At 52.7% G+C, this 25,441-nt stretch overlaps 11 protein-coding genes across 11 annotated transcripts; 7 read left to right on the forward strand and 4 right to left on the reverse strand.

Moving 5' to 3' along the window:
- Positions 1-183: 183 nt before the first annotated feature.
- On the forward strand, positions 184-2,653 carry IAQ61_003579 (uncharacterized protein; the record flags this gene model as incomplete). Its single annotated transcript, XM_003837082.2, has 2 exons — positions 184-2,303; positions 2,357-2,653. The coding sequence occupies exons 1-2, from the start codon at positions 450-452 to the stop codon at positions 2,651-2,653; spliced, it is 2,151 nt and encodes a 716-aa protein (XP_003837130.1). The 5' UTR covers positions 184-449.
- Positions 2,654-4,967: 2,314 nt separating this feature from the next.
- Positions 4,968-6,432, forward strand: IAQ61_003580 (uncharacterized protein; the record flags this gene model as incomplete). Its single annotated transcript, XM_066096023.1, has 5 exons — positions 4,968-5,060; positions 5,348-5,597; positions 6,049-6,076; positions 6,148-6,201; positions 6,372-6,432. The coding sequence occupies 5 exons, from the start codon at positions 4,968-4,970 to the stop codon at positions 6,430-6,432; spliced, it is 486 nt and encodes a 161-aa protein (XP_065953899.1).
- Positions 6,433-6,560: 128 nt separating this feature from the next.
- IAQ61_003581 (uncharacterized protein) lies at positions 6,561-8,499 on the forward strand (the record flags this gene model as incomplete). Its single annotated transcript, XM_003837085.2, has 5 exons — positions 6,561-7,534; positions 7,584-7,674; positions 7,730-7,819; positions 7,873-7,964; positions 8,013-8,499. The coding sequence occupies 5 exons, from the start codon at positions 6,561-6,563 to the stop codon at positions 8,497-8,499; spliced, it is 1,734 nt and encodes a 577-aa protein (XP_003837133.2).
- Positions 8,500-9,357: 858 nt separating this feature from the next.
- On the reverse strand, positions 9,358-10,796 carry IAQ61_003582 (uncharacterized protein; the record flags this gene model as incomplete). Its single annotated transcript, XM_003837086.1, has 2 exons — positions 9,358-10,641; positions 10,734-10,796. The coding sequence occupies 2 exons, from the start codon at positions 10,794-10,796 to the stop codon at positions 9,358-9,360; spliced, it is 1,347 nt and encodes a 448-aa protein (XP_003837134.1).
- Positions 10,797-11,310: 514 nt separating this feature from the next.
- On the forward strand, positions 11,311-14,264 carry RPN1 (proteasome regulatory particle base subunit; the record flags this gene model as incomplete). The annotated part of the gene is made up of 5 exons (XM_003837087.1): positions 11,311-11,440; positions 11,515-11,579; positions 11,651-12,165; positions 12,229-14,188; positions 14,244-14,264. 5 exons carry the CDS (start codon positions 11,311-11,313, stop codon positions 14,262-14,264), a joined length of 2,691 nt encoding a protein of 896 aa, XP_003837135.1.
- Positions 14,265-14,777: 513 nt separating this feature from the next.
- Positions 14,778-15,927, forward strand: IAQ61_003584 (uncharacterized protein; the record flags this gene model as incomplete). Its single annotated transcript, XM_003837088.2, has 7 exons — positions 14,778-14,797; positions 14,905-14,979; positions 15,422-15,465; positions 15,517-15,531; positions 15,582-15,650; positions 15,700-15,835; positions 15,891-15,927. The coding sequence occupies 7 exons, from the start codon at positions 14,778-14,780 to the stop codon at positions 15,925-15,927; spliced, it is 396 nt and encodes a 131-aa protein (XP_003837136.2).
- Positions 15,928-17,354: 1,427 nt separating this feature from the next.
- On the forward strand, positions 17,355-19,034 carry SRE1 (sterol regulatory element binding protein, transcription factor Sre1; the record flags this gene model as incomplete). Its single annotated transcript, XM_066096024.1, has 3 exons — positions 17,355-17,692; positions 17,777-18,315; positions 18,385-19,034. The coding sequence occupies 3 exons, from the start codon at positions 17,355-17,357 to the stop codon at positions 19,032-19,034; spliced, it is 1,527 nt and encodes a 508-aa protein (XP_065953900.1).
- Positions 19,035-19,464: 430 nt separating this feature from the next.
- IAQ61_003586 (uncharacterized protein) lies at positions 19,465-20,337 on the reverse strand (the record flags this gene model as incomplete). The annotated part of the gene is made up of 1 exon (XM_003837090.2): positions 19,465-20,337. One exon carries the CDS (start codon positions 20,335-20,337, stop codon positions 19,465-19,467), a length of 873 nt encoding a protein of 290 aa, XP_003837138.2.
- A 1,096-nt stretch (positions 20,338-21,433) lies between these two features.
- Positions 21,434-22,189, reverse strand: IAQ61_003587 (uncharacterized protein; the record flags this gene model as incomplete). The annotated part of the gene is made up of 1 exon (XM_003837091.1): positions 21,434-22,189. The coding sequence occupies one exon, from the start codon at positions 22,187-22,189 to the stop codon at positions 21,434-21,436; it is 756 nt and encodes a 251-aa protein (XP_003837139.1).
- A 557-nt stretch (positions 22,190-22,746) lies between these two features.
- Positions 22,747-23,878, reverse strand: IAQ61_003588 (uncharacterized protein; the record flags this gene model as incomplete). The annotated part of the gene is made up of 2 exons (XM_003837093.1): positions 22,747-22,836; positions 22,886-23,878. The coding sequence occupies 2 exons, from the start codon at positions 23,876-23,878 to the stop codon at positions 22,747-22,749; spliced, it is 1,083 nt and encodes a 360-aa protein (XP_003837141.1).
- Positions 23,879-24,894: 1,016 nt separating this feature from the next.
- On the forward strand, positions 24,895-25,275 carry IAQ61_003589 (uncharacterized protein; the record flags this gene model as incomplete). Its single annotated transcript, XM_003837094.1, has 1 exon — positions 24,895-25,275. One exon carries the CDS (start codon positions 24,895-24,897, stop codon positions 25,273-25,275), a length of 381 nt encoding a protein of 126 aa, XP_003837142.1.
- Positions 25,276-25,441: the final 166 nt, after the last annotated feature.

Below are 25,441 nucleotides of genomic sequence, written 5' to 3' on the forward strand. Positions count from 1 at the left end.
GGAACACACGCTCTCCGAATTCCGACCGAAGCGTTGTCGTCAAGTGCAGCTAGGTAAGGTAGAAGTGGTCATGGACGCAGGCCGTCGGTGAGGGACCCGCTGTACCGGTATGTAGGGCATGCCACAGATGTCCCTATAGGTATTCAAGGGGAGGCGCCATGTAATAAAGAGCTGCAGTGCCTCAAATCTACTGCACACTGTGTCGTCGTTGTCGTTGTCGTTGTCGTTGTCATTGTCGTTGTCGTCGTCGTCATCATCCACACCCACCTAAGAGGACAAGAGTACCTAGCGCAGTGTGGTGGCACGTGAAAGGAAAGGCACGGCAATCTACCACAAGCACGGCCTTCTCTCGACAGTTGAGGGTCCCGTCTGTCTCCACCGCCCAAGCGACAAAGTACAAATCTTAGTCGCGCTTGTCCTCTTTGGGACAGCGACTGGATTTCGTGTCCATGTCAGCGCAGCCCCTCCGTCTTCCTCTGCCTCTCGCCACCACGAACTGGACCGGCAAGATGGCACAACTCGACACGCTGGATATTATCGTGCTCGCGGCTCTGCTCGTGGGCACACTCGCATACTTCACAAAGGGAACCTATTGGGGCGTCTCGGCCGACCCCTATGGCAGCTCGTTGGCCTCGGCCAATGGAGGCGCCAAAGCGGGCAAGTCGCGCAACATCGTAGAGAAGATGAACCAGTCCGACAAGAACTGCGTCGTTTTCTATGGCAGCCAAACGGGCACGGCTGAGGACTATGCCTCACGTCTGTCCAAGGAGGGCCACTCACGCTTCGGCCTCAAGACCATGGTCGCCGATCTCGAGGAGTATGACTTTGACAACCTGGACAGCTTCCCCGAGGACAAGCTCGCCATTTTCGTCTTGGCTACCTACGGCGAGGGCGAGCCCACAGACAACGCAGTCGAATTCTACGAGTTCATCGGGTCGGAAGACATTAGCTTCGCCAATGGGGGCGGTGCTGAAGAGCGGCCCCTCAGCCAGCTGCACTACGTCGCCTTCGGCCTGGGAAACAACACCTATGAGCACTACAATGCCGTCGTCCGTAGAGTCGACAAGTTTTTGACCAACCTGGGTGCCACACGCCTGGGTCCGGCTGGCGAGGGTGACGATGGTGCCGGCACCATGGAGGAGGATTTTCTCGCCTGGAAGGAGCCCATGTGGGCCGCTGTGGCCGAGAAGTTTGGTCTTGAAGAGCGTGAAGCCATATACGAGCCCGTCTTCGAGGTCACAGAAAAGCCAGAGCTCTCGGCCGACGATGACACTGTTTACCTGGGTGAACCCAACAAAAACCACCTGGAGGGTAAGCAAAAGGGTCCCTTCAACGCCAACAACCCGTTCATCGCCCCCATCGTCGAGTCCTCGGAGCTGTTCAATGCCAAAGACCGCAACTGCCTACACATGGAGATCAGCATCGCTGGCTCAAACCTTTCGTATACCACCGGTGACCATATTGCAATCTGGCCCAACAACGCAGGCAAGGAAGTTGATAGGATCTTCAAAGTTCTCGGCAAGGAGGACAAGCGCCATACTGTCATCGCCGTCAGAGGGCTAGACCCCACTGCCAAAGTTCCTTTCCCGTCCCCAACCACATACGATGCCGCTCTCCGCTTCCACGTCGAAATCAATGCTGCGGTCTCCCGTCAGCTTGTGTCTGGTATCGCCCAGTTTGCGCCCAACGAAGAGATCAAGGCTGAGATGGTCAAGCTTGGTAGCGACAAGGACTACTTTAAGCAAAACGTGACTGACCGCAATTTGAACTTGGCCCAGCTACTCGAAATTCAAGGCAAAGGCCACGCATGGAGCAAGATCCCCTTTTCATTCATATTCGAGAGCATGGTCAAGATCCAGCCCCGGTACTACTCCATATCATCATCGTCTTTGGCCCAGAAAGACAAAATCTCCATCACTGCTGTCGTTGAGTCGATTGAGAAGCCTGGTGCACCATACGTGCTCAAGGGTGTCACGACTAATTACCTACTGGCCCTGAAACAAAAACAGCACGGCGATCCACACCCGGACCCCCATGGCCTAGACTACGCCATCACTGGACCCCGTAACAAGTACGACGGAATCCATGTCCCAGTTCATGTCCGCCACTCCAACTTCAAGCTCCCATCAGATCCTTCAAAACCCATCATCATGGTTGGTCCCGGAACAGGTGTTGCACCATTCCGTGCCTTTGTCCAAGAAAGAGCCGCGCAAGCCAAGGCTGGTCAGATTGTGGGCAAGACGATTCTGTTTTTTGGCTGCAGAAAGCAGTCAGAAGATTTCATCTACGCGAACGAGTGGAAGGTAAGTCTTCCCAGATGTAGCCCATTATGGTACAAAGGCTAACCGATAGGTAGGAATACAAGGAGATCCTTGGCGACAATTTTATCATGCACACAGCCTTTTCACGAGATGGTCCCAAGAAAGTTTATGTCCAGCACAAGATTGAGGAGGCCGGTGAGGAAGTCAACAAGCTCCTCGAAGACAAAGCTTACTTCTACGTCTGTGGTGATGCGGCACACATGGCCCGCGAAGTCAACACGCTCCTTGGCAAACTCATCTCCAAGTACCGCAACGTGTCTGAATCAAAGGGTGAGGAGATTGTCAAGGCAATGAGGGCTTCCAATCAATACCAGGAAGATGTATGGTCATGATGAATTCCAGAAATGTGGGGGGGTGGGATTTTCCTCCCAACACCTTGAGGGTAGACTAGAGCGATAAGGCGTTACCTGTAAGTGTTGCAGTGATACTGGATTATGATGACAAGGGGTTGAACAAAGGTTTTGGGATCTCGTGCATATATTCCACTCATGTAAAGCGTCTGTTTATATACCTTGACATTATGAATGAAGATAGTACAGCCAAACAGTTGGCCTTGCAGTTCATCCTGGACCCTTTTTGCCACAATAGTGACTAACATTACGTGTCAACAGGATGCGCAATGCGAGACCGGACACTAAAGCCTTGGTTCGAAACGTCATGGGTGCAAGAGGACAGCTTCGCCTGATACACCATGTTGTGGGCCTCTGGTGCAGACGTTGTGCTTGTCCAGACGTCCGCCAACTGCATTAGCGAGCGGCAGAAAGCGAAATTACCCCTTTGGGCCCTGGGGCACACAAACCTTACCTACCTTGCCACCTGCATGTCCACTACGCCACCACGTCCAATCATCTGATCTAGGCCATCCTCCTGGCTCCCCCACAACTTCATATCGAGTCTACACAAGCCCCGACAGAACACCAGCGTGGTCCGTTTCTGACAACTGAGTTGAGGGCAGGTTCGGCTCTCAAACGAACTCACCAGTCAGCAGCCTAACGCCGCACATACCAGGGATTTGATTTACAATATTTCCGCCGCGTGATGATTTGTCGATCACGTCTGCCTCCAGATACTTCGGATCGCAAATACTTTTCCTATCACGTTGGCCATGGCAATCAACAAGGCATTGGCGCGGTTAGGGAGCATCTCCATGCCCCATGTTTAGCTGGTGGACTCTTCGATACTCTCTTCCTCACTGAAAACGATGGAGTCTGATCACTAGGGTCTTGGCATCTTACTGAAACAACTTCAAAAATAGGATGGCTGGTCGTTGCTCAATTTGCCCATGTTCGTCGTATCTTGTGTGACATTACGGAAGCGTCTCATTCAAAGCCGGAGAGATGCCTGTCTTTTTCTCAATCGTGCTGTTGTTACAGCACGGATCCGACTCCCAGGTACTTGGTCTGACAAGGCATCTACTAGGACGCAGCAAGGAAGAGTTCGAGTCCCAACAGTATCCACAGATCAAGACTGTAGAAACAAGGTACGAGGCGTCCAAGTGCACACGGCATGCATGCACCTTGACGAGTCTACTCAGTACAGGTACCGGTACGCCTTGATGTGGACCGTCAAACCGTCCTGCTTCTTTGACGCCGTTCGAGTGTGGAGCCCCGGCCGCCACGAAGCTTTTGAGGGTCTGCGTGCAAACCGACTTCTCCACACTTTGCGGTCCGGTTTAGCATGTTCCGATAGCTCACCATACCCAAAGTTCTACAGGCTGGCAACTTTTCGGATGGCTGGGTAGCAACCTATGCGACACGGTAACCATAGCGCTTGCGCCCGCACCGCACGCGGGCATTCGACGGTACTCGATTGAGCCGGATCGGTAGCACATGTTCAAAAGGCATCTCTCGGAAAGGATTTGTGCAGTATCCTAATGCAGGGTGTTGTATGTATCCTGTTGCTGATATCTCTCTTTCCCAAGGTCTGTACCCCGGGCGCTCTTCCACTGGCACTCATTTGGAACAGCAGTCTCCACTTTCGAACTGCTGGGTGATAGTTACGCTCACCTCATTTGTACAAGTCCAACGTTTCTCATGGTGCCCAAGTGTGCCCGAGTGTTGGACAGGCTTAGTTGGGCTCAGAGGCGCGTTCGGTGTGCATTACGGTTGCAAACGGCTGAGACTGTCTTTAACATGACATGACGCGAGCCTGTCAGCTGCGGGGAGGCTGCTCACAGATATATAGAGTCGGAATCCGAGAGGTGTATCCATGGTCTGTATCGAAATCGAGGGTACTGAGCAGGGCAAGCAAATGAGGTACGAGGTCTTGGGGGGTGTGACAAGACCAGCAATGGCCAAATGGAGCTGAGATGCGCCAGCGTCCAAGGTGAATGCGAGTGTGCTGCACACGTCGTACCGACGTATTGGGATGTGTTCAAGCCCTTCTCAGGTAGGCGGCAGCCCGTTGTGGCTCAGTGTAAGAAAGACAGCCTGTGTTGTGCACCCTCACGATGATACTGCAGGCCAATCCCAAGTCAAACAGAGCTATGCACCTTTCCAGAGCCGGAGATGGCCATGGCTGGTAGCAACTCGCAAGCCCAAGCCCAAGCCCAAGGCCAGAAAAGGATGGGCAGGGAAAAGATGATGGGGCGACTTCTCGTCTTCGCGCAAGTTGGCCAGACTCCAGGAGGCAGCACACCAGACAAACATGATTCGACTTGCTCGGGCTCTGGATCGGCAACATGACGTTGGCGAGGAGGTTGCCTTTGCGACCTTGTTCTTCAGCCCTACTGCAAGGGCGGTGTGGCTGCTTTGGCTTTGGCCATTGCGGGGAGGGGGCCGCTGCAAGTAGAAGCAAGACGACCGTTGATGGCGCTTTGTCGTCTCCAGTCTGCTACACACTCTGCTCAGACAGGCAAGGTGGCCCACTGGGGATGCGGGTAGAAGGGTACGACTTGATGTGACCTCGCACCTCTGGCGACTTGTCTGTAGCCTCTGCAGCCTCTGGCAGGATCCATCCAATCCCTGGCCCGTACCGGCTGTACCTGTCGATGCACTCGCTGGTCCACGCTGGTGATATTAAACCAGTACCTCTCGCATCACGACGAGTGGGACGACATACGCACAGCAGCTTCCTCCACACGCAGCCTTTTTGACATCTCTATTCGAGCAGCTCTTCCCCAGTATCTTTTTAAGAAGCCCGGCGCCGTGCTGTCCTTGTCCCTATTAGGGCGCATTGTTTTCTCTATTGTCTTTGGGGCCATTGTCCCCACCTCCAACTCACTGTGTATATTGGTCTTCAACTGGCATCCATTTCAGCGACCATTGTTTCAACCAGGTAAGCAGCGGTACCGCTGTGCGCGCCTTCATGTTTCCTGCATCGCAACCGTTCCCCCTGCTATCATGTGCAGAGGTTTCCCACAATGCAGTCGTGGCGTCTACCTACACCGTCGTCACTTTCCAGATGTCCGCCCCAAGCGCTCTTTCCCATTCAGCGCCGCCTGTCACTTCCCACCATGTTCAACCGCTACAGCGCCCTCTCTCCTCTTGCTCCTCCTCCGCCGCCGCCGCCGCCTCCTCCTCCTCCTCCTCCTCCTTCTTCTTCTTCTTCTTCTCTTCCCTCTCCGCTCCTCCCCCCCCCTTCCCACTCCTGCTCCTGCTCCTGCTCCTGCTCCTCCTCTTGCCATATCTTCTGGCATTCGTCTCCCCCTCCTCTCCTCTCCTCTTCCTCTCTCTTCTCTTCTCTTTCACGCATTCACCAGCACTACTTTCTCACCAATACGCATCAGTGGCCACATTCTTTGTAGCTTTCCGCAGGTCAGTCTTCAACGTCTCGCCACAGCTGTGCTACTCTACCACCTGCAATGGAAGACTAACCGGCTTGTCAGCTTTGGAGTCACTACCCGTCCCACACATTGCAAAAGTTTGACATTTACGACTCGGTAAGTGTGCTTCTCCCCCACTGACATCATGGCCTGGCCCTTTCAAACTTCACCGTGATGGGTTCCCAACATGCTTCACCCTGGAACTGCCAATATCTTCACCATCACCGCTCACCCTGCTCCCCACCGGCGGTGCACACCGAGGATAAAAAGCTAACCATGCCTCACAGAGCAGCGTTCTTCTCTGCATCTCAATCCGCCTGTCTGCTCTACCGCGTTCGAGACTTCTAGCCGCAGTCTTTCTCAGACTCTCGACTATCGACTATCGTCCATCTCTGCTCGTCTTCGGAGCCTGTCTCGCCTTTGCACGGTCTCTTGCAGCTCGGCATTTAATAGACGCCATCTGCTAGTCCTTCGCAATGGCCACCAACCCTCGCCCAGCTAACTACGCCCCTCCCAATGCGGCTTTCAAGGGCCAGCACATGCTCAACAGCTACAATCAGAACGGTCAGGGCCATGGTTCGGCTCATTACCTCCCTCGAGGTGTGCCGATGTCCTCCCCTGGTGACCATGGTTTGCAGGGTCTGACAAGCAACATGGCAGCACTCAACATGCACGCCTCCTACGGCTCGTCTGCCGCATCCAAGTCTGCCAGTTCGACTCTCCCCAGTGGCTCATCCGAGTACGGCAACTTGCCTCTTTCACAGGGCCAGGGCCTATGGGTACCCAACCAGCATGTTTTGGGTGGTATGTATCAGATGATGCCTGGCAATCAGCAGCAAGCCAACATGACGCCCTCGCCCAACATGTACAATAGTGGTACCACCTATGTACCTCAGGCAGCTTATCAGTACGGTCAGGCCGTAGTGGACAACAGCCCCATGGCCCCGGCCTGGGCTGCGCGTCTGTCCTCTGGCGAGATGCCGTCGCTCATGACACCCCGTCGCGACTCTATCTCTTCCAACGAAAACGACGTACCGGGTACACCCTATGGTAGCAATGGCATGTACCGTTATGGAGCTGGCGGCGCCACCATTATGGATCGCTCTCCGAGCGCCCTGTTCACGAGCAGCGCCACTCCTTCGCCGTCACAACTTGCACACTCCTACCAAGTCATGGCTCCCATGCAGAAGCAGGCTATGATTTCGTTGCCTCCTCACTTGTTGGCTCTAGTGCACCAGGAGCCCCCGATTCCACGCGCAATCCCAGCCCCTAGCTCTCCACACAAGCCACTTGATCGCAGTTTGGAGAACAAGACAGGCGAAACCAATGTCTACATTCGAGGACTTTTGCCCGAAACCACCGATGAGATGCTCCATTCCTGGGGTAAGCGATTCGGGGACATTCAGAGTTCCAAGTCCATCATCGACAACAAGAGCTATCTTTGCAAGGGGTGAGTTCTATCTTCATCATGCTGTTCTACATGCTGAATCCTCTTCCAGCTTCGGTTTCATCAAGTACCACAATTTCGAGGATGCTGAAGACTGTATCCGTGGATTTCACTACCTTGGATATGAAGTCAGCTTCGCCCGGGTTCGTTGTCCTTGTCCATGACCTCCATGTTGATCATGACACTGATGCTGTCCAGGAATCGTTCTACTCTAAGCTCAAGAAGTTTTCCGATGAGTGCAACACCAATCTTTACGTCTCCAACATTCCCAAGAATATGAATGAGCATGTGCGTGTTCACCTCATTGTCCATGCTGATTTTAGACCCTGACATGTGTATAGGAACTCGCTCTCATCTTCACACCGCACAAGGTCTGTTCAAGCAAGGTGCTTCGCGACCCAGCTGGCACAGGTCGTGGCGTTGGATTTGCCCGGTAGGTTTTTCTATTTTGTCATTTTGCTTCGTCTCTAACCACGATCAGGTTTGAGACTCGCGAGATATGTGACGAGGTCATCAAGACATTCAACAACATGCCCATCGCCAAGGCTGGAGGCGAGGAGCATCTGATCCAGATCCGCTTCTCTGACACGCATGAGCAGAAGATGCTCAAGCAGCAGACTGCCGCCGGCCGTGTGTTCCGTGCTGCAGAGTACGAGGTCGGTGTTGCCCAGGCTAGGGCACTAGGCACACCTGATCGCTACCTCACAATCTCTCCAGTCTCTCAGAGCGCTACAAATGACTTTGAGATGTACATGCAGCGCGGCTACCGTCAGCCATGGGCTCCCACTGTACCATCAACCCTTGGTCCCGCTCGTCCCCCCACGTATCACACGACCCAAGGTGGAGCTCTGGACAACGAAGATGGTGCATCCGAGCAGGACATCGAAGCCAAGACCAATCCCGCGACTCCAGTGAAGACAGAGGACAAGAACGCTTCTCCAAGCCGTCACTCTGGCCATGATGATTAAAGCTTCCGCTTGCTCTCGCATTGTTGCCATGCTTTCATGCCCGCCCTATTCTTCATGATTGCGTCTTCACCATCCACCAGCCGTACACATCAAAGGCCTGACCATCTTAGACATGGATCATACGTTGCCATCATCATATTGCAGAGTGCCGCAGCAGTGCGCCTTCCCGGCAATCCGTAGGCTGGACTATTCCAGCACACCCCATCACAACGACACGACATATCGACCGCTCGCTGTGGCCTTCATCCATTTCTTTCTTTGCTTGGGCCAATCTCATTTCTTCTTGGTCCCCTTAATACCGGTTTCTGGCTCCGGATTGTCCAACATGGCCTCTTCATCATGGCTGGCTCGCATCAGAATCTCTTTTCACTCGGCTTGCCTATGCATCAACGCATGCAATCTTAGGATTATTTGCTAACATTTGGGCATGGTAACGGCTTCAAAGATTTTAGTGGACTATTCAGTGTATCTCTTTCTCATCGATGGACGGGCAGGTACGATCAGAGGTGGCTAGGGTCAGAGTTCTATTGTGGTATGTATCGCAGCTTCGATAGTACACAATATGATAGATCTTTTTCCCTCATATGTGTTCCCTTATCACTCACTGCTTGCATTGAGGATTTTTTATATCGTGCGAGTTTTACTTAGTACATGATCATATGGGTCCCGGTTGCGCAAAGCCATGGGTCGCAGACGCTTTCGATTTGCATGATGAGGTCAAGAGAGGAGAGGAGATCTCAAGGATCAAATAATATGGCTCGATTTCGTAGGCTAGAAGCTCGGATTTAATATTGCAGAATCAGGTATCAGGGGGGGTATCGCTCGAGGAGGGAATGGAGTGAATGGATGGCCGGTAACTCATATGGCCCACCCAGCCTTCTTCTTGGCGACCTTTGTACTTATGGTAGGCTGTGGCGGGGATTTCATCTCGCTGAGATCAGGCAACGGATCATCATCTCTAATCTGGAGTATAGTCATCTGCGAAGCCATAGTCGCCGATGTCAGTTGCTCGTTCGCCGTAGGGAAGAGTGAGACAGAGGCTTGGTCTTCCACAACCGGTCCACCGTCAAGTGACGTCTCCACGCTCTCGGTCTCATCGAGAACATTGATCCCAACCTCGTCGTTTATATGCCCCTCTCCTTCCTCATCCTCGTCATCATCATGCTGCTCACTGCCTTTGCCTAATTCTCCTCCACCGTCACCGTCGATGCCATGTTCCTTCATGTACACGTCCAGCTCCTTGGCCATCTTCTTGCTGAAGCCAGAGGCCTGTACCTCGACATCCACTCTCTTGGTAATGATCTTGATAGCGTCCTTGAGGAACGGGCCTGGCTCGTCACTTGTGAAGCCGAAACGGCGATCGAAGAAGCGTTTTATACAGGCAACATCACGGTCGAAGTAATACTCTGCGTTGACATGGTCAATGGACACCATTTGAGGGAAATCGATAATCGTCGGTACAAGAGAGACCTCGTCCTCGGATATCCGCTTTTCCTCTACCAAAATGTTGAATTCGTTGAAGTCGCCGTGGATGAGCCCATGCTGTGCCAGTCGAACGACGATGGCTAGGAGTTCTGCGTACAGGGTGGAGGGGTCGCCGACTTTTGAAATCTGGCGCATGGGGAAGGCGTCGATAAGACTCATGATGACGGTGTGTCTGTTCTGGCCTATGGGCTCGGGGACGGGGAAGCCTTCTCGCCGCAGCGCCTTCATGAACTCGTACTCCTTGAGTGCGGCGAGGCGTGACATGTACATCCACGATCCGCCCTGACGGTTGCGCAAGTAATCTCGGTTCGCCTTGACAGTGCGAAAGGATATCCGGCCCAGACGGTGGATCTTGAGGACGAGCTGCTTGCCTGTCTCCGAGGCGCACACCAAAATGTCTGATTCCTTGCCTATGCCAATCTGGTTGCCGACCGAATAGACAGTCGAGGCTTTTTGGTGCGTGTGCAGGGCCAGATAGTCAAGCCCGCCGTATGTAAGCCGATAGCCGTCATATTTTGCATTCTTAACCTTGGCGATGAGGCCAATCTTTGCGAGATTGGAGATGCACTTGTGCACACCCGTACCTGAGCGGAGGGCTGCGATCTGGGAGATGAGGGGCGTGGGCACGACTTCATGGTTCCGGCTGCCCATTTCGGTCTGTCATGGTCTTCATCAGCGTTAGTCCCTCTACTGTGCGACGTCTGGTTTTTGTGAAAAGGGAACTGGGGGGTGCGAGAGCGGGCGCATACCGCAGTGAGGACCCGCCAGTCGTCTGGCGTGAGGTAACGGATATTTTTGACATTGAGCTTCATGTTGGCCCTGTTTTGTCGGCGCAGCAAGCAGCGTGGGTCTTGGTAGTTGTGGGTGGTCGTGGCGGGTGGGGAGAGAGATAATTCACCTGGCGCACAGTGGGGTGGGGTTGAGGGTGGGGGTGCGGCGGGCTTCTTTCGTTCCAGAGAATTATTTTGATGGTTTCGACAAGGTCTGAGCGCACCTTCATCATTGGGCGGCGGCGGGACCAGAAAGGGCTTGGCACAGGCGGGCGTGTACTCCAGTAACGCCGACAGACGCAGAGCTGCCTCGTCGACACAACAATCCGCCGCCCATCACCAGTCTGCACCGCCCGCTCTCGCCTCACCACTATCCCCCCGAGACGAGCAGCTGTCCCCCATCATCCACGAACGCGATCCCAGCAAGCCATTCCACTTCAGGACGCAGCCTCCTGCTCGCATACATCCAGCTGCACAGAGAGTAGCGTTCCCGGTACACACACATACACACTTCGCCGCCCGCCTTAGCAGTTGCATCACTTAGCCTTTATCCACCATGGCCAAGGACGACGGGAAGAAGCCCACGGCCGCCGACAAGGGCAAAGGCAAAGCTGTCAATAGCGATGCAGAAAAGGCAAAGGAGGCGAAGGCCGATGGCGAGGACAAGAAGGTCGCGACTACCGGCGGTATGTGTGACTTGCGGGAATCATCCATCGTCGTCATGTTGATAGTGGGCCATATGCTGATTGAAATAATATAGAGGAGCTCAGTGAGGAAGATCAACAGCTTAAGAGCGAGCTGGATATGCTGGTAGAGCGGGTATTGGTCAGTCCATCTGCTCCGTCCACTGCAATCAAGTGCACTGCCGCTGACCGCGCGCGTGCGTGCGCTCCTAGGAATCCGACACCAGCCTCTACAAGCCTGCGCTGGAACAGATCAAAGACTTCATCAAGACATCGACGAGCTCCATGACTGCCGTGCCTAAACCTCTGAAGTTCCTCCGTCCACACTACGAGAATCTGGAGAAGGCCTATGCATCGTGGCCTGAAGGCGAGAACAAACAGTCCCTCGCCGACATGATGTCTGTTCTCGGCATGACGTACTCGGACGAAGAGCGCCTAGACTGCCTCAAGTACCGCCTGCAAGCGCCTTCGACCGATCTCGGGTCTTGGGGCCATGAGTACATGCGCCATCTGGCTCTGGAGATCGGCCGAGAGTTTCAGAACCGCTTGAATGACGACCAGTCTACTGACGATGTCACTGACCTGGCCTCGAACCTAGTGCCCTTTTTCCTAAAGCACAATGCCGAAGCCGACGCAGTAGACATTTTGTCCGAATTGGAGATGATTGACCAGATTGAACAGTACATTGACGAGAATACATATGCGCGTGTGTGCTTGTACATGGTCAGGTGAGATGATATTGATGATAAGAGCAAAGCTATCAACGTCTGGACAACACTGACAATAGCCAGCAATGTCCCACTCCTCACATACCCCGATAACGACAAATTCCTCCGCACTACATACCAGATCTACCGCAAGTACAACCAGTACACACAAGCAGTCGCACTGGCCATACGGTTGAACGATAGGGACCTAATTGAAGAGGTTTTCAATTCGACAAAGGACAAAGCGATTCGGAGACAGATGGCCTTTCTTATCGCTCGCCAGCGCATCTGGTTTGACGTCTCAGACGATGACGATGTGGAGCTTCAGGACTGCCTCAACAATACGCGGTTACCTGACCACTTCAAGGCCCTTGGAAAGGAGCTCAACATCTTGGATCCAAAAACCCCAGACGACATCTACAAGACACATCTTGAGAGCAGTAGAACAGCCGGCCTCACCAATACCGACTCCGCTAGGCACAATCTTGCTTCTGCCTTTGTCAATGCCTTTGTCAACACGGGATACGGCAACGATAAGCTGATGCTCAACTCAGACAGCAAAAGCAGTTGGGTGTGGAAGACGAAAGAGGAAGGCATGCTTTCGACTACGGCGTCACTGGGTATGTTGCTGCTATGGGACGTTGAGACGGGTCTGGACAAGATTGATCCCTACACCAATGTGGACGACGACATGGTCAAGGCCGGAGCTATGCTTGCCACTGGTATCTTCAACTCTGGCGTACGACTTGACTCGGACCCCGCTTTGGCTCTCTTGGGTGATGAGGATAATCTGTCCCACAAAAACCGCAACATTCGCCTTGCCTCAATCATGGGCCTTGGGCTGGCCTACGCTGGCTCGAACAAGGAGGAGTTGCTGGAGCTCCTTCTACCTATTGTAACAGACACAAGTCTCGACATGCAGCTCTCTGCCATGGCAGCGCTGTCGCTTGGTATGATCTTCGTCGGTTCAGCCAATGGCGAGGTCACCGATGCGCTCATGCACACTCTCCTGGACGAGGACAGGAGTAAGCAGCTCAAGGACAAGTGGACGCGCTTCATGTCTCTCGGCCTAGCACTGCTATTCTTCGGCCAGCAAGAAGAGGTGGATGTCATTCTAGAAACATTAAAGGCCCTAGATCACCCCATGGCCAAGTCCGCTTCTGTACTCACCGAGGTATGCGCCTGGGCAGGTACAGGTGCCGTGTTGAAGATTCAACAGCTACTCCACATCTGCAACGAGCACATTGAGGATGACAGTGAGGAGAAGAAGGGCGACGAGCTTCTTCAATCATATGCTGTCATTGGTATGTCATTGGTGGCAATGGGCGAGGATGTTGGACAGGACATGATTCTGCGTACTCTTGGTCATTTGATGCACTACGGCGAGGCCAACATCCGGAAAGCCGTACCCCTTGCTCTGGGACTGATAAGCCCGAGCAATCCACAAATGAAGATATACGATACGCTCTCGCGCTACTCTCACGACAACGACAACGATGTTGCCATCAACGCCATCTTCGCCATGGGTCTTTGCGGCGCCGGCACCAATAACGCACGTCTTGCGCAGCTCCTACGACAATTAGCGAGCTACTACCACCGCGATCCCAACGCTCTGTTCATGGTTCGCATAGCACAGGGTCTCCTGCACGCAGGAAAGGGTACATTGTCACTGAATCCCTTCCACACAGACCGACAAGTGTTGTCTCGCGTCGCAGCTGCCGGTCTCCTTACTGTGCTTGTCTCGCTCATTGACGCCAAGTCTTTCATCGTTGGCGATTCACATTATCTCCTCTATTACATGGCGACAGCCATGTCACCACGCTTTCTCATCACACTGGACGAGGACCTCAAGCCGCTTACACTTAACGTGCGTGTCGGTCAGGCCGTGGACATTGTGGGCCAAGCTGGAAGGCCGAAGACGATTACTGGATGGCAAACACAGAGCACACCAGTATTGCTGGCGCATGGAGAGAGGGCAGAACTCGAAGACGAAAAGTATCTCAGCCTGACTACTGTGTTGGAAGGTGTGGTCATTTTGAGAAAGGTAACGTTGCACCCAGCCCGTCACATGCGTAGCCTTGTCCTAACAGTTTGTGTAGAATCCCGAATGGGAAGATTAAAAGTATCAACATGGGTTCACGGCGAAATGAAAGCGAAATGCAGCTTGTCCATCTCACGAGACATGCATGTGTAAGGCGGTTTAGGCAGTCTAATAGAATTTACATCGGCGCTATGCCTCGTATCAGTGCAAGCTGCGATAGAGGTGCGCCGTTGTATAGATAGATGTGCAACAAAGAGGACTACGTGAATGAAGACATCAATACTGTATATATATAGACTAGGCCCAAGTACTGTGAAAGAACTGCGTTCTTCGCTTGCTTCGTGCGAGAGCTGCGGACCTTCGACACTAAAGCTGGAGCCAATGGGACCCGCCATGACGTTTAGCGGCGCAACTTGGCCTCTGCTCCCAGCCTCAACGTTGCGCAACACGACACCATCAGACTTCGCATTTCCCACCGCGCAAACCTCCTCGTCTCCATCATCGCCAGTGCTGCCAACCCCCGACAACCCTCCCATCTTTTTCATCTCAAGTCGCCAAACTGCGGTTCCCTCACCTCGCCGATTCCTCCGCCATGGACTTCTCCGACATCTTGTGAGTTCATATGCGCGCAACAGCACAGCCAGCAAGCTCTTTTCGCCCATGCGTACCATTGCGACTTGTGCATGTACAATGGAAACAGCTAACGAGTCTGGATATAGTCGTATGGTGAATTTCGCCGTTGCGGTATTTGTCGTGTTGGGCGGTATTGCGAAGTTGTTCCCGTTTAATGATTTGTGAGTCTCGCCGCCAGCACAGCACACACAATACGCCCCCACCCTGCCTCTGCGTCACCTGCGCGTGTGAGCCAAAACCCTCGGCGTGATTATTTCAGAGACAATCTTGGGGTGCATGGCATAACGGGCGGCATAGCATGATGGGGAACCTTGTGATGAAGGTCCCAAGCAAAGGCTGGTCAGGGGCTGCGGCCATGTTGTTAAGCCCCTGACATCTTTGTCCAGCTTGGTGTGCAATGCTATGCCCCGGTTGTGTCCTAGATGCGCTTGGGGGATTCCAAGACAACCCTGTGTTCAAACGTTGGTTCTCATCTAGGACAAAATCCAACAAGGACACGGGCCAACGTGCAAGGCCACTATGGAGGCTCCTCCCAAACTCTGTTGCAGCTCGAACTCTGCTTCACCACCGTTTGTTCAGGCAAATGTGCTAACACATGGACAGCTCGCACATAATTCTGGGCATTTACTTGATAATATTCGGTCTCGGTAAGATGGAAGCTGAATTCCATGTGAAAGCACTTGCTGACTGGATAACAGGAAACGCCCTTTTGGGTATGTAGCATAGGAAATTCATCAAAACAGCGGCTGACTGATGGAAATAGAATTCCAAATTCCCCAACAAGTGGCACGATATGCCTCGTTCATGTTCTCTTTCCTCGGTCGCGGTATCTGTAAGGAGGCATCCCCCCAGTTGCGCAAATGTAAGGCTAATGAGGCTAGTCTACATCTTCATCGGCTCCGTCATTGTTGGCGAGCGCTGGTTCCGTATCGTTCCTGGTACCATTGTCGGTATCATTGGTGTAGCATACGCCGCTCTGGAGTTCATCCCCTCCATTGAACCTCCAGCGAACATGCGGTATGCCTGGTCCTCTTGAGGAGATTGTCGAGTTCGTCATGCTGACCGGAAACAGTGATGCCGATGCTGGATGGGGCGCCGAGCAAGTTTGAGCGCTGGGTTTGGCAAGCTCAACCGTGTTGTCTGATACCTGCCTGCGCTCAGTTCATCCCACACTCTTCAAATAAGAGTCACGATAGATATCGAGAGCAGCGTCATGTATTGAATTTGGTACAACCTAGTATGGCAGCTTTAGGGTACGGCACTCTCTTGGATGATGGAGTCACACCAGGCGTGCCAGTCCTTGATTGAAAGTGTCGTTAAGCTTGTATGTAGAAGGATCCAGGAGATCAAGGAGTAAAGAGCGAGTTCTCGCATGACAGATGCAGAGCAATGTATGATATCATCTTGTAGTTGTATCTAATGCACATGAGAAGAATAGAGCCACCTGCACATGTGTTTGCTAGTCTCTTTAGCGGCCCGCGGAGCATAGAGTGGAGCGTGTACGGAACATCGGTAAGGCATCGGGGATGCTAATGCATGGTTCGGAGGTTTTTCTTCTCATCGGTCAAGTTTCACCATGTCAAATGGGGGGCAGATGAAGGAGTCCAGAAGCTACAGAGTACTGTATGTATGGTGCCACGAAGACGAGCTTCTGAAAGTGGTACTGTAGCACAGCAGTCATCTGGTTGATATGGCTCAATTCTGATTGGACTCGGCCAGTCTGGCTTGCCGAGGCCTATGACCAATCGGTACTCTGAGGCGAGACGGAAGTGCATCCGCGGACAAGCGCGGTGTAGGGCTCCGTTGGTTACCTATGAAGGTGTGCAAACCCCGATGAAGATTTGTTTTTTTCTTTTTCTTGACGCCACAACAGATTGTATTGGCTGTGCAGCTCTTTTGGTCAGGCCTGGGCATGCATTCCATTCGTGTTGGAATTCAAGAGGCAACGGGTATCATGGAAACGCTGGGATTTCCAAGCTGCTTTTGACTCAACGCTGTTGCTTGCTGATCGGGGTGCTGGGAACTGACTTGGGGGACTGGTCGCGCTAATATTCCAGCTTAGAATAGCAGGCTTGCCATTGGCCCCTACCTTTCATTCACCGCCTACCACAGTAGCATTTCCAACCCCTACCCTATCCTTACCAGCAGACACCTTTTGCACCGAATAATGACGAAGAGGGATTGAGCTCCGTCAAACCATCTCCCTTACAGCGCCGAACCCGCATAAAGCTATCTTCCACCCATCGCTGTGTGCCACACTCCTAGAGGACAAGGCAACGTATACCAAGACACAGTGGGCCCGCATATCACACCGACCACCTACATTAGCGTCTCCTTGCGCGGATCCATACCAGTCGACGTTTCTAGGATTATCAGATCAAGTTGATTTTAGGTTTCAGGAAAAGCGTGACCGGTCAGATCTCCAGATTGACCGCAGCATCTCGGTGTGCAACTTCCAGACAACACTGCACGCGCATCGCTCTGGATCCTTCTCAACTGACTGCTGTGGACTTCAGAGGCAGTGCTCACTGGCCTTATGGCACAACCTTCGGGCAGCGGAGGCACATCACTGGCTCCAGCACCCACACATCCACATCATCTTTCCAGAGAGGCAAGCAGAGACGAGCTGGAAATGGCTGACAGTCTGCGACGTCTGAACCAAGCACACGACAACGCCACCAAAGTCGATGCACCTTCGTACGAGCCAGCGCCTGCTACTCCCCATGAAGACCAAAGACCAGAAATCTACCACTCTCTCGAGGATGCCGTTCCCATCGCGGAAGAACAGACTACTCCTGTCACCCAGGCATCTGTTCAAACCCCATCCAGGGCCTTTGAGGGGCTTGCTACGCCTGTTGCTGGCCAAATCTGCAGGTAGGTTTCTTGCAATCGCGCCCTCATATGCCGCAATTGCCATTGTATGTTGGTAAGCGCGCTAACATTCCGAAGCAATTGCAGGACGACTCAGACGCCGCTGTGGCGCCGATCACCAACGGGTGAGACTCTGTGTAATGCGTGTGGGCTCTACATGAAAGCACGAAACCAGTCTCGACCAGTGAATTTGAAACGCAATACTCAGACGCAGCCATTTAACCCCGTGCAGTCAAGTTCGGCTTCGTCCCCGACAGAAAATAGCGGCACGTCACCTGGAAATCTTGCGGCTTCACCACGAGTTGCTACTTATGTCGCTGCAGATCAAATGTCAGCTGGGACATGTCCGGGTGGTGGTAGATGCAACGGTACTGGTGGTCAGCAAGGTTGCAGCGGATGTCCGGCCTTCAATAATCGTGTCTCAAAAACTGCAAAGTTTGCGCTGGCTCAAGCACATGCAGTATCTCAGCCAAACAGCTCCACTAACAAAGGCGATGGGAGTGCTCCCACTACCTCTAATGGAACATCTTCCACCAGTGCGATACCGGCATGCCAGAACTGTGGAACCACCATCACACCCCTGTGGAGAAGAGATGATGCTGGTCACATCATCTGCAATGCTTGTGGTATGTCTTCTTGGCTTGCTAGTACCCTGCGAGATGTCCACAAGATAACGGCTAATTTTACTTGTCCAGGTCTCTACTACAAGCTTCACGGCACACATCGTCCAATTGCTATGAAGAAGCAAGAAATTAAACGCAGAAAACGTATAGTTCCAGCCAGCGATACTGGCTCGCAAGCACCTTCATCTATTGCAGACCATTCGCCCCCTCCACGGTCTTCTCAAACGCCTGCTTTAGAGAGCTCTGTGTCCCCTGATCCGTCAACCGCTCTAGACTCAAAAGAAGGGGGGGAAGACTACGCACCTGAACCTCGAGGACCACTCGCTGTTGACTTTACGCACTACTACCGTAATGCATCTATTACGTCACATCCGTCCATCCCACTTACATCGACAAAATCGCAAGCCAATGCCCCATCTCCCAGAAAACGTAGTCGTAGTGCTACCATGGAAAACGAGGAGCAGGTCCAGATGCCTTCCAACCCAGTTCCCCATCGGCCGAATGCCATATCCTCGATTCTCAACCCACCGAGGGCAGAGGACGGCAACATTGACCCTTCGTTATCAGTTCCTTTGCGGCCAAGTGGGGGTCCATCTACCAGCCAATGGGCGTCACAGGAAGAGAAGGCAGCTAGGCGAGAGCAATTGAAGAGAGAGGCAGATGCTATGAGACAGGAGCTAGAAAGGAAACAAAGAGAGTTGGAAGATCTCGAAAACGATTAACAAAACAAGACTTACAAGATGTTCACATTGATGCATTATGTTTGGGTTGTAGATGAAGTGAAATCAAATGCGAATGAAAACTTTGCAAAAGCGACGAGATTAATACTGGCACGAATGGGGATCAACGCAACGGTTTGGAATGGAAGGCGTTTACGGCTACACAGAAGACTTTTTTATGGATACCCACAGAGGGTAGGGCTGGCTGAATGTTGAGCCAAGTCTGGAGAATATCAATAACAGACTACAGCATCGCCACAGAGAAATACAAAACATATTACTCGCCGTACCTTTTTTTCCATTCTCCTCCCACTCACGAGCCAAAGAAACCCAGCGTTCGCGGACTTGTTCTCTACTTCTGCACCACGCGTGGATCTTTCTTGCAGAATACACTGGCTCTCTGCTCTCCTTACCCACCCTTGCCGTGTAAATTTCACAAAAACATCGCACTGTCCCTCCTGTCTTTGTGTAGGCCCTCCTCTGGCTGGTCAAAACTGCCTCTTGCGGACGTACCCTCTACCCCCTCGGCACCATCTCCGTCATCATACTCATCATGCTCTCCGACTTCCTCTTTCTCTTCCTGTTCCTGTTCCTCTTCCTGTTCCTCTTCCTGTTCCTCTTCCTTTATCTCTCTCTCTTCCCCCTCATATCTTCTCAAATTCTCCCTTTCTCGCCTCGCCTCCGCACGCCGCAACTCGCCCTCCATCCACTCCCTCCCCCTCCCGCCCTCAAACCACCTCCCCAGCCTCTTCAGCCTCCGCACCGTCCGTTCCCCCAGCCTCAACCCCATCTCCGCCTGCGCCCTCGCAGCGCCCTCCCGCTGCCCAATCCTCCACCCATGCTCCCTCTGCCAAATACACCAGATATCTGCGTCCCAAGACGCGTGTCTGGCCATGGCGCCGTAGGCATCGAGCCAGGCGTTGAGCGTCGTGTTTGGCGTGGTCGGGGGCGCCGTGGGGGGCAGGGTTTGCACGGTCCAGCCCCATGCACGCAGGTCCTGGAGGATTTTGTTGTTACGGTGCGTGGTTTTGGGGTGGGTGCGCAGGGCGATGTGGGTTGCGATTGTAGTGGGGTGGTGGGTTTGGGGTGGGGGGGTGGGGTACGAGGTTGTGCGGTAATAGAGGGGGATGCGGACTATGTGTGTTATTTGGGGGTTGGAGCGGGTCATGGTTTTTGGGGGTCGGAGAGTGGGTATGGATGTAGCGCTGTGCGAGGATTGGGATGTGTTGGTAAGAGATGATTCGGAGACGCAGGCTATGTTTGTTGTGTGGTGGTGCATGTCAATATTACTAACTAGCTGCGCCATAGTCGAGCAGTGTTTGAAAGATTTATTGGTAGTAATCGAGCGGTATGACAATTAGGATATGGTATTGTATCATCTGACGGACTTCCAGGCGGGAAATGTCGACATAATATACTCGGCCTGAGTAATGAACACCAAGAATCTCCAGTACAGTCACTATAGTCTCGTCTAAGATATTATCTCCTTAAGTCTAATTCACAGCCAAACCTGCCCTTTTCAGGCTGTTCCAGCAGAATATCTGCAAAACCACAGCGTCTCTCAACTCTAAAGTAGGGTGAACTCACAGCTACGAGTATGTATTTTTATAGTTTGACGTAAATTATAAAACAAGTTAAGACTCTTTCTTGTAGCAAGGTTGGGGAGAAAAGTTCTTACAATTTTCCTCGCTTTTATTCATCACACGTGGGATGACATGGTTGTTATTTTTCCTTCTACCGCAAGCTAAACCTTAACTCAAATGCCTCCGTCTACTAATATTTTCCGCATCATTACTCAACGCCCTTGGCTACAACTATTGGTAATAATACTCTTGCACGAACCAAATCAACAGAACCAAACATTTCAAGACATCTCAATATTGAAAACGAAACGTTCTCCCTACAGGCTTAATCTGTCAAGAAATGTTACTTCAGAATGGAGAAACCTTCACCTTGGTACTGCGCCAATCAGCCCCCCCGGCAAAAGCTCTAAAACCGCATACATGCATGCAAACCTGTCATACATTCCCTCAAAAAAAAACAATAATTTAAAGCCAGAGTGATGCATTGAACCCATGGAAACTGAGCCGAACCCCTCAGACCCAACAAAATTCCAGTTCAGCAGTATAAAACCATGTCCACTTGCGCTAGTGAAACCTTAAATCCCTCAAGACTGCGGGACGAGAAAAGATGTTTTGCTCATGCTTATTCCTGACAGGATAGGTTTACAGTAGTTAAGGGAGGTAGAATCTTACACGGGGGTTTATTGTAGGTGTTTGACCAAGCATGTCATAGCTCGTACTATGTGGCGGATAGGTCGTAGCCCATGGCCTGGAAACAAGTGACACTCTGATCATACAAGCCAAATCATCTCATTGTCCACCCTCACTAATTGAACCCCATTAAAAAAGCCCCACCGCCCTCACCGAAAACGGAATCAACAAAGTCTCCCTCTGCTCAGATACCACCCTCTTCTCCAACCTTTCCGCCAGCGACTTCACCCTATCCAGCTTCTTCTGCTTTTTGTTTCCTACTTCCTCGTTTGAATGATCCCCATGAACGCCCACTGGTGATTTAGCTGATGGTGACAGTGGTAAAGGTAGCACCCTCCACCGCTGATCAATATCCCGGGCTATGGCCCTGAGATGGCCACGTTCAGCGGTATACCATATATCGGTTGGATCAGTGGGGGGAGGGCAGCAGAGAGGAGGAAGAGGAGGTGTATTCAAAGTGTCAGCATTGTGCCCGGGTCGTTTGCACATATCTGTTTCCACTGTATGACACGTTTCTTGCTGTTCTTGATCATCGCTGATAGCTTCGTCTCCATCCTTATCCTCAACGCCGTACAACTTCCCCATCCCCATCGCCTTCGCTTCCGCCTCGAAGGCTGCCCTTAATGAAGGCGGCGCGGCTTCTCCCACGATAACGCTGTAGATCATCTGCGTGCGTCGTCTTCGCTTTTTGAGTGCTCTTTCCATTGCTTGGAGGGCGGAGAGGTAGGTTTCGTCGCTGGATTGGTGGTGGGTGATGCTCCAGCCCCAGGCGTGGAGATTGTTAAGTAAGGTTGACGATTTGGCCTCAAAAGTTTGTAGTATGTGTGTGGGGAGCGAGCTGTTGGTTTGGACGGATGTTGGAGGTGGACGGATGAGGTAGGGCATGTTTTCTCTAGGGGTGGGAATCTGTGGTGAGATTGTTGGCGTGGTGGGGGTTGAGGAGACTGCGAAGAAGGAGGGAGGGCAGTGGTGCAATCACACTGTCAAGTTGGGTGACGTGTCACATGAGAGACATTGGTTATGTGAAAGGCCAGAATTGAATCGTTGGGACAGTCCATGCCGGCTGTCTTAGTCTTGATTGAATTCCCTCGCTATCATGCAGGATTTTGTAACATCAGACCCCCTCGTGGGGCTTTAAGAAGCCACCTTCAAGTCACGTTTTCCCTTTGCACGACCCATTCGATTGTTGCGCTGTTATCGAATCGACAACGTCAGAAGCTGACTGTATAGCCCAGACTTACGTCAGACTGCAAGCCTACGCTGTTGGTCGGACATTTTTCGCCGGACACGGCGATTGCGTGAGGAATTAGGCCATAAATCAGCGACATCGAAGCGCCTATCAGGTGTGAGTAGACGGTGGGAGGCTCGTACGGCCAACTCAACGGGTCTCTGGGACGGATAAGGATATTCAGAGATGTGGACAGAGAGAAGGCTTAGGGGCTTCAAAACCATATCTTGATGAGCTCCTCAGAGACTGCAGAAGGAGTCAAAACACCAGACTCTGTGATGATGCCTGAGATCAGGTCGGGAGGCTAAAGTGTGTTAGTGTATAGTTTCTGCAGTCAAAGATGGGAAGCCTACGGTGAAGTCTACTCCATCATGTGCTTCGAGGCCCTCTCCATCATAAGACGACTTTTTGGCAGTCATGTCTGCGATGGCCTCGTCGAACGGGTTCTTCTGCTCGTCCTCTTTCTGCGGACCGTCTTCCTTGCTCCTAGTATCATTGGCTGTTTTGAAATCGAGTATATTTTGCTTGATGGGAAGGTCAAACTGGCTGAGGGGATACAAGCGGACGAACTTGTGGCTCTCTGCGACGACATAAAAAGGCTTTCCTTTGCTCTTGGCCAATACACCCAGCTGGTATGTACCGAGACGCGAGATGATGCCACCATTTTCCACCACGCCCTCAGCCCCGACAATGACCATGTCCACTTTGCCTAGGGAGTATGCGACGGCCGAGTCTGGAATAGTGGCCACGGGCACGTTATGCTCGCGCAAGTCGGCGACGATCTGGTGGCCCTCGTGAGAGTCAGACGAGGCAGAGGAAGGCAGGACGTAGACGACATTGAAGCGAAGAGTGCTCGATTCAGCTGCACGGCGCAGGAGTGCGCCGACGACACGCGAGCCGCCGTTGGTCAGCACGGTGGCACCGTCACGGATGAAATGCTTGCCGAAGCTGGCAATCTTTTCTCTGCTCTGCTTGGCGCGCTCGACGAAGAGCTTGCCATTGGAGAGTAGGTGGTTGCGAATTGCGCGAAAGTCGTCGTCGGGGCCGAGGTTCAGGCTGGCGGGGCGGTTGAGGGTGGTGATGAGATAGCGCTGGAAGAGGTCGGTGCCAGCAGACAGAGAGATGGGATTCGCAATCGAGGCCTTGAGGGCGGCGGTATGGCGTTCGAGCAGGGCCAGGGTTTCGGCCACGGTGGATACGGAGCTCTGCGCAATCGCCTCGACCAGTGCTTCTATGGCGGCCACGGGCATGGTGAGCTCGGCATCATCGCGAAGGATTCGTCGGTATGCCGTGACGACGTCGAAATCCGAGGACGGAGTGGAGTCGGTACCAGTGTTGGCGCTCATGGCGGGAGACTGTGGGTTATGAGGGGAGGCTATTTTTTTTTGCCTTTTTCTTTCTTCTTCTCTTTTAGATGAACAGCAGCGATCGTCTCGTTGTAGTAGCTCGAATGGATTTGTACATGAGGATCAGTTCATAGCGGAGTGAGTATGTTATCTTAGTGTGCATTTGCACCCAGAGCTTTGGAGGGGTGAAGTTGGCTTGGCTTATGTAAGCCCTGCAAAGGTTAGGTACCTCTCTGCGGAATTGAGTCATTTCCACATTGTGGGGGAGAAGAAGAAGAAGAAGAAGAAGAAGAAGAAGAAGAGAAGTCGAGACAATCATCCCCCCCCACACTCGGCAGACAGCGAGCCAGTTGAGCCTCATCCAACGTCCACCAGCCTTTCCCCTTGGGGCACCTTATACCTAGTACATACCAGATACCAGATACCTACTCTAGTTGGTAGAAAGTGAAAACTAATCAGGATAGCGAGTCTTGTCCGTCTTGTGTGTCACCTGTGTATCAAACATGGACGACGCCCCCGCCCCATTTCGGCATCGTGGGGATCCCCCGGTGCTGACACGCTCCATGTATATTATTCCGGGGCATTCTGTAAATCGGGTGTTACACCATGATTGCATCCACGACGTTCCTGTTCCTGCATAACTCGACGCGTTCCGGAGCATCCAGCCAGCCCTCCCTTCACCGCCGCCTCACCAACATCTACCACTGACCAAACCTGCTAAGCCAACCAGCTTCCACACGTGTCCAGCTATCGTGACTCTACCCTGTAGCCCACTGATCCAAGCTCTGCATTATTCTGAAAACATTCGCCGGTATCTTTTTTCGGATTTCTCTCTCCCACTCTCTTCCTCTCTTCCTCTCTCTCTATCACTCACCACCACATCATTCAAGCGCTACTCGCAACAACTCCACCACCCATCAACATTACACCCCTCCACTCTTCACAAGATCCATATCACAATCACTACACACACGTCTTTAGCATCACCTCTCTCACCACCAACAACAATAACAACCATGCCCTACATCATCCAAGTCCCCGGCATTCCTCGCCCATACATCACAAACGACCCACGCATCTATCTCGATTGCGCCCGCGTCTTCCACTGGCCCTGCGAGGCCCGCCCCTTCTCCGACAGCTACTGCAAACTCCTCCGGGACCAAGAGGAGAAGCGCCACGAAGGCGAGCGACGCCGCGATCAGCTGGAATCCCACTACTTCGACCAGCTGGACCACATGAGGCTGATGGAGGCTGCTGCGACGCCCTTGCCAGAGGAGCCAGAGGGGATGGAAGCTGCGGCTGTACCGGGAGGTTGCACTGTGGGTACGGGAAAACATGCCAAGCATGATTCGGTGCAGGAGGCCGTCATCGACGTGGCGCAGGTTTCGCTTTCATGAAATTGAGAAGGGTGCAAGGGAGCGAGGCAGGCGGCGAACAAAATGTCCACCCGGCTTACGACCGCATCCACTCATGCTACTACATCATACACGCGAGATGACCAAAAAAAGCAAACATCAAGACTGCTTTCTCTTCAAGCATGCTCAAGCGCTGGGTCATGCAACA

The sequence above is a fragment of the Plenodomus lingam genome (genome assembly GCF_022343315.1).
Source record: "Plenodomus lingam strain CAN1 chromosome Unknown contig_18, whole genome shotgun sequence".
NCBI lineage: Eukaryota > Fungi > Ascomycota > Dothideomycetes > Pleosporales > Leptosphaeriaceae > Plenodomus > Plenodomus lingam.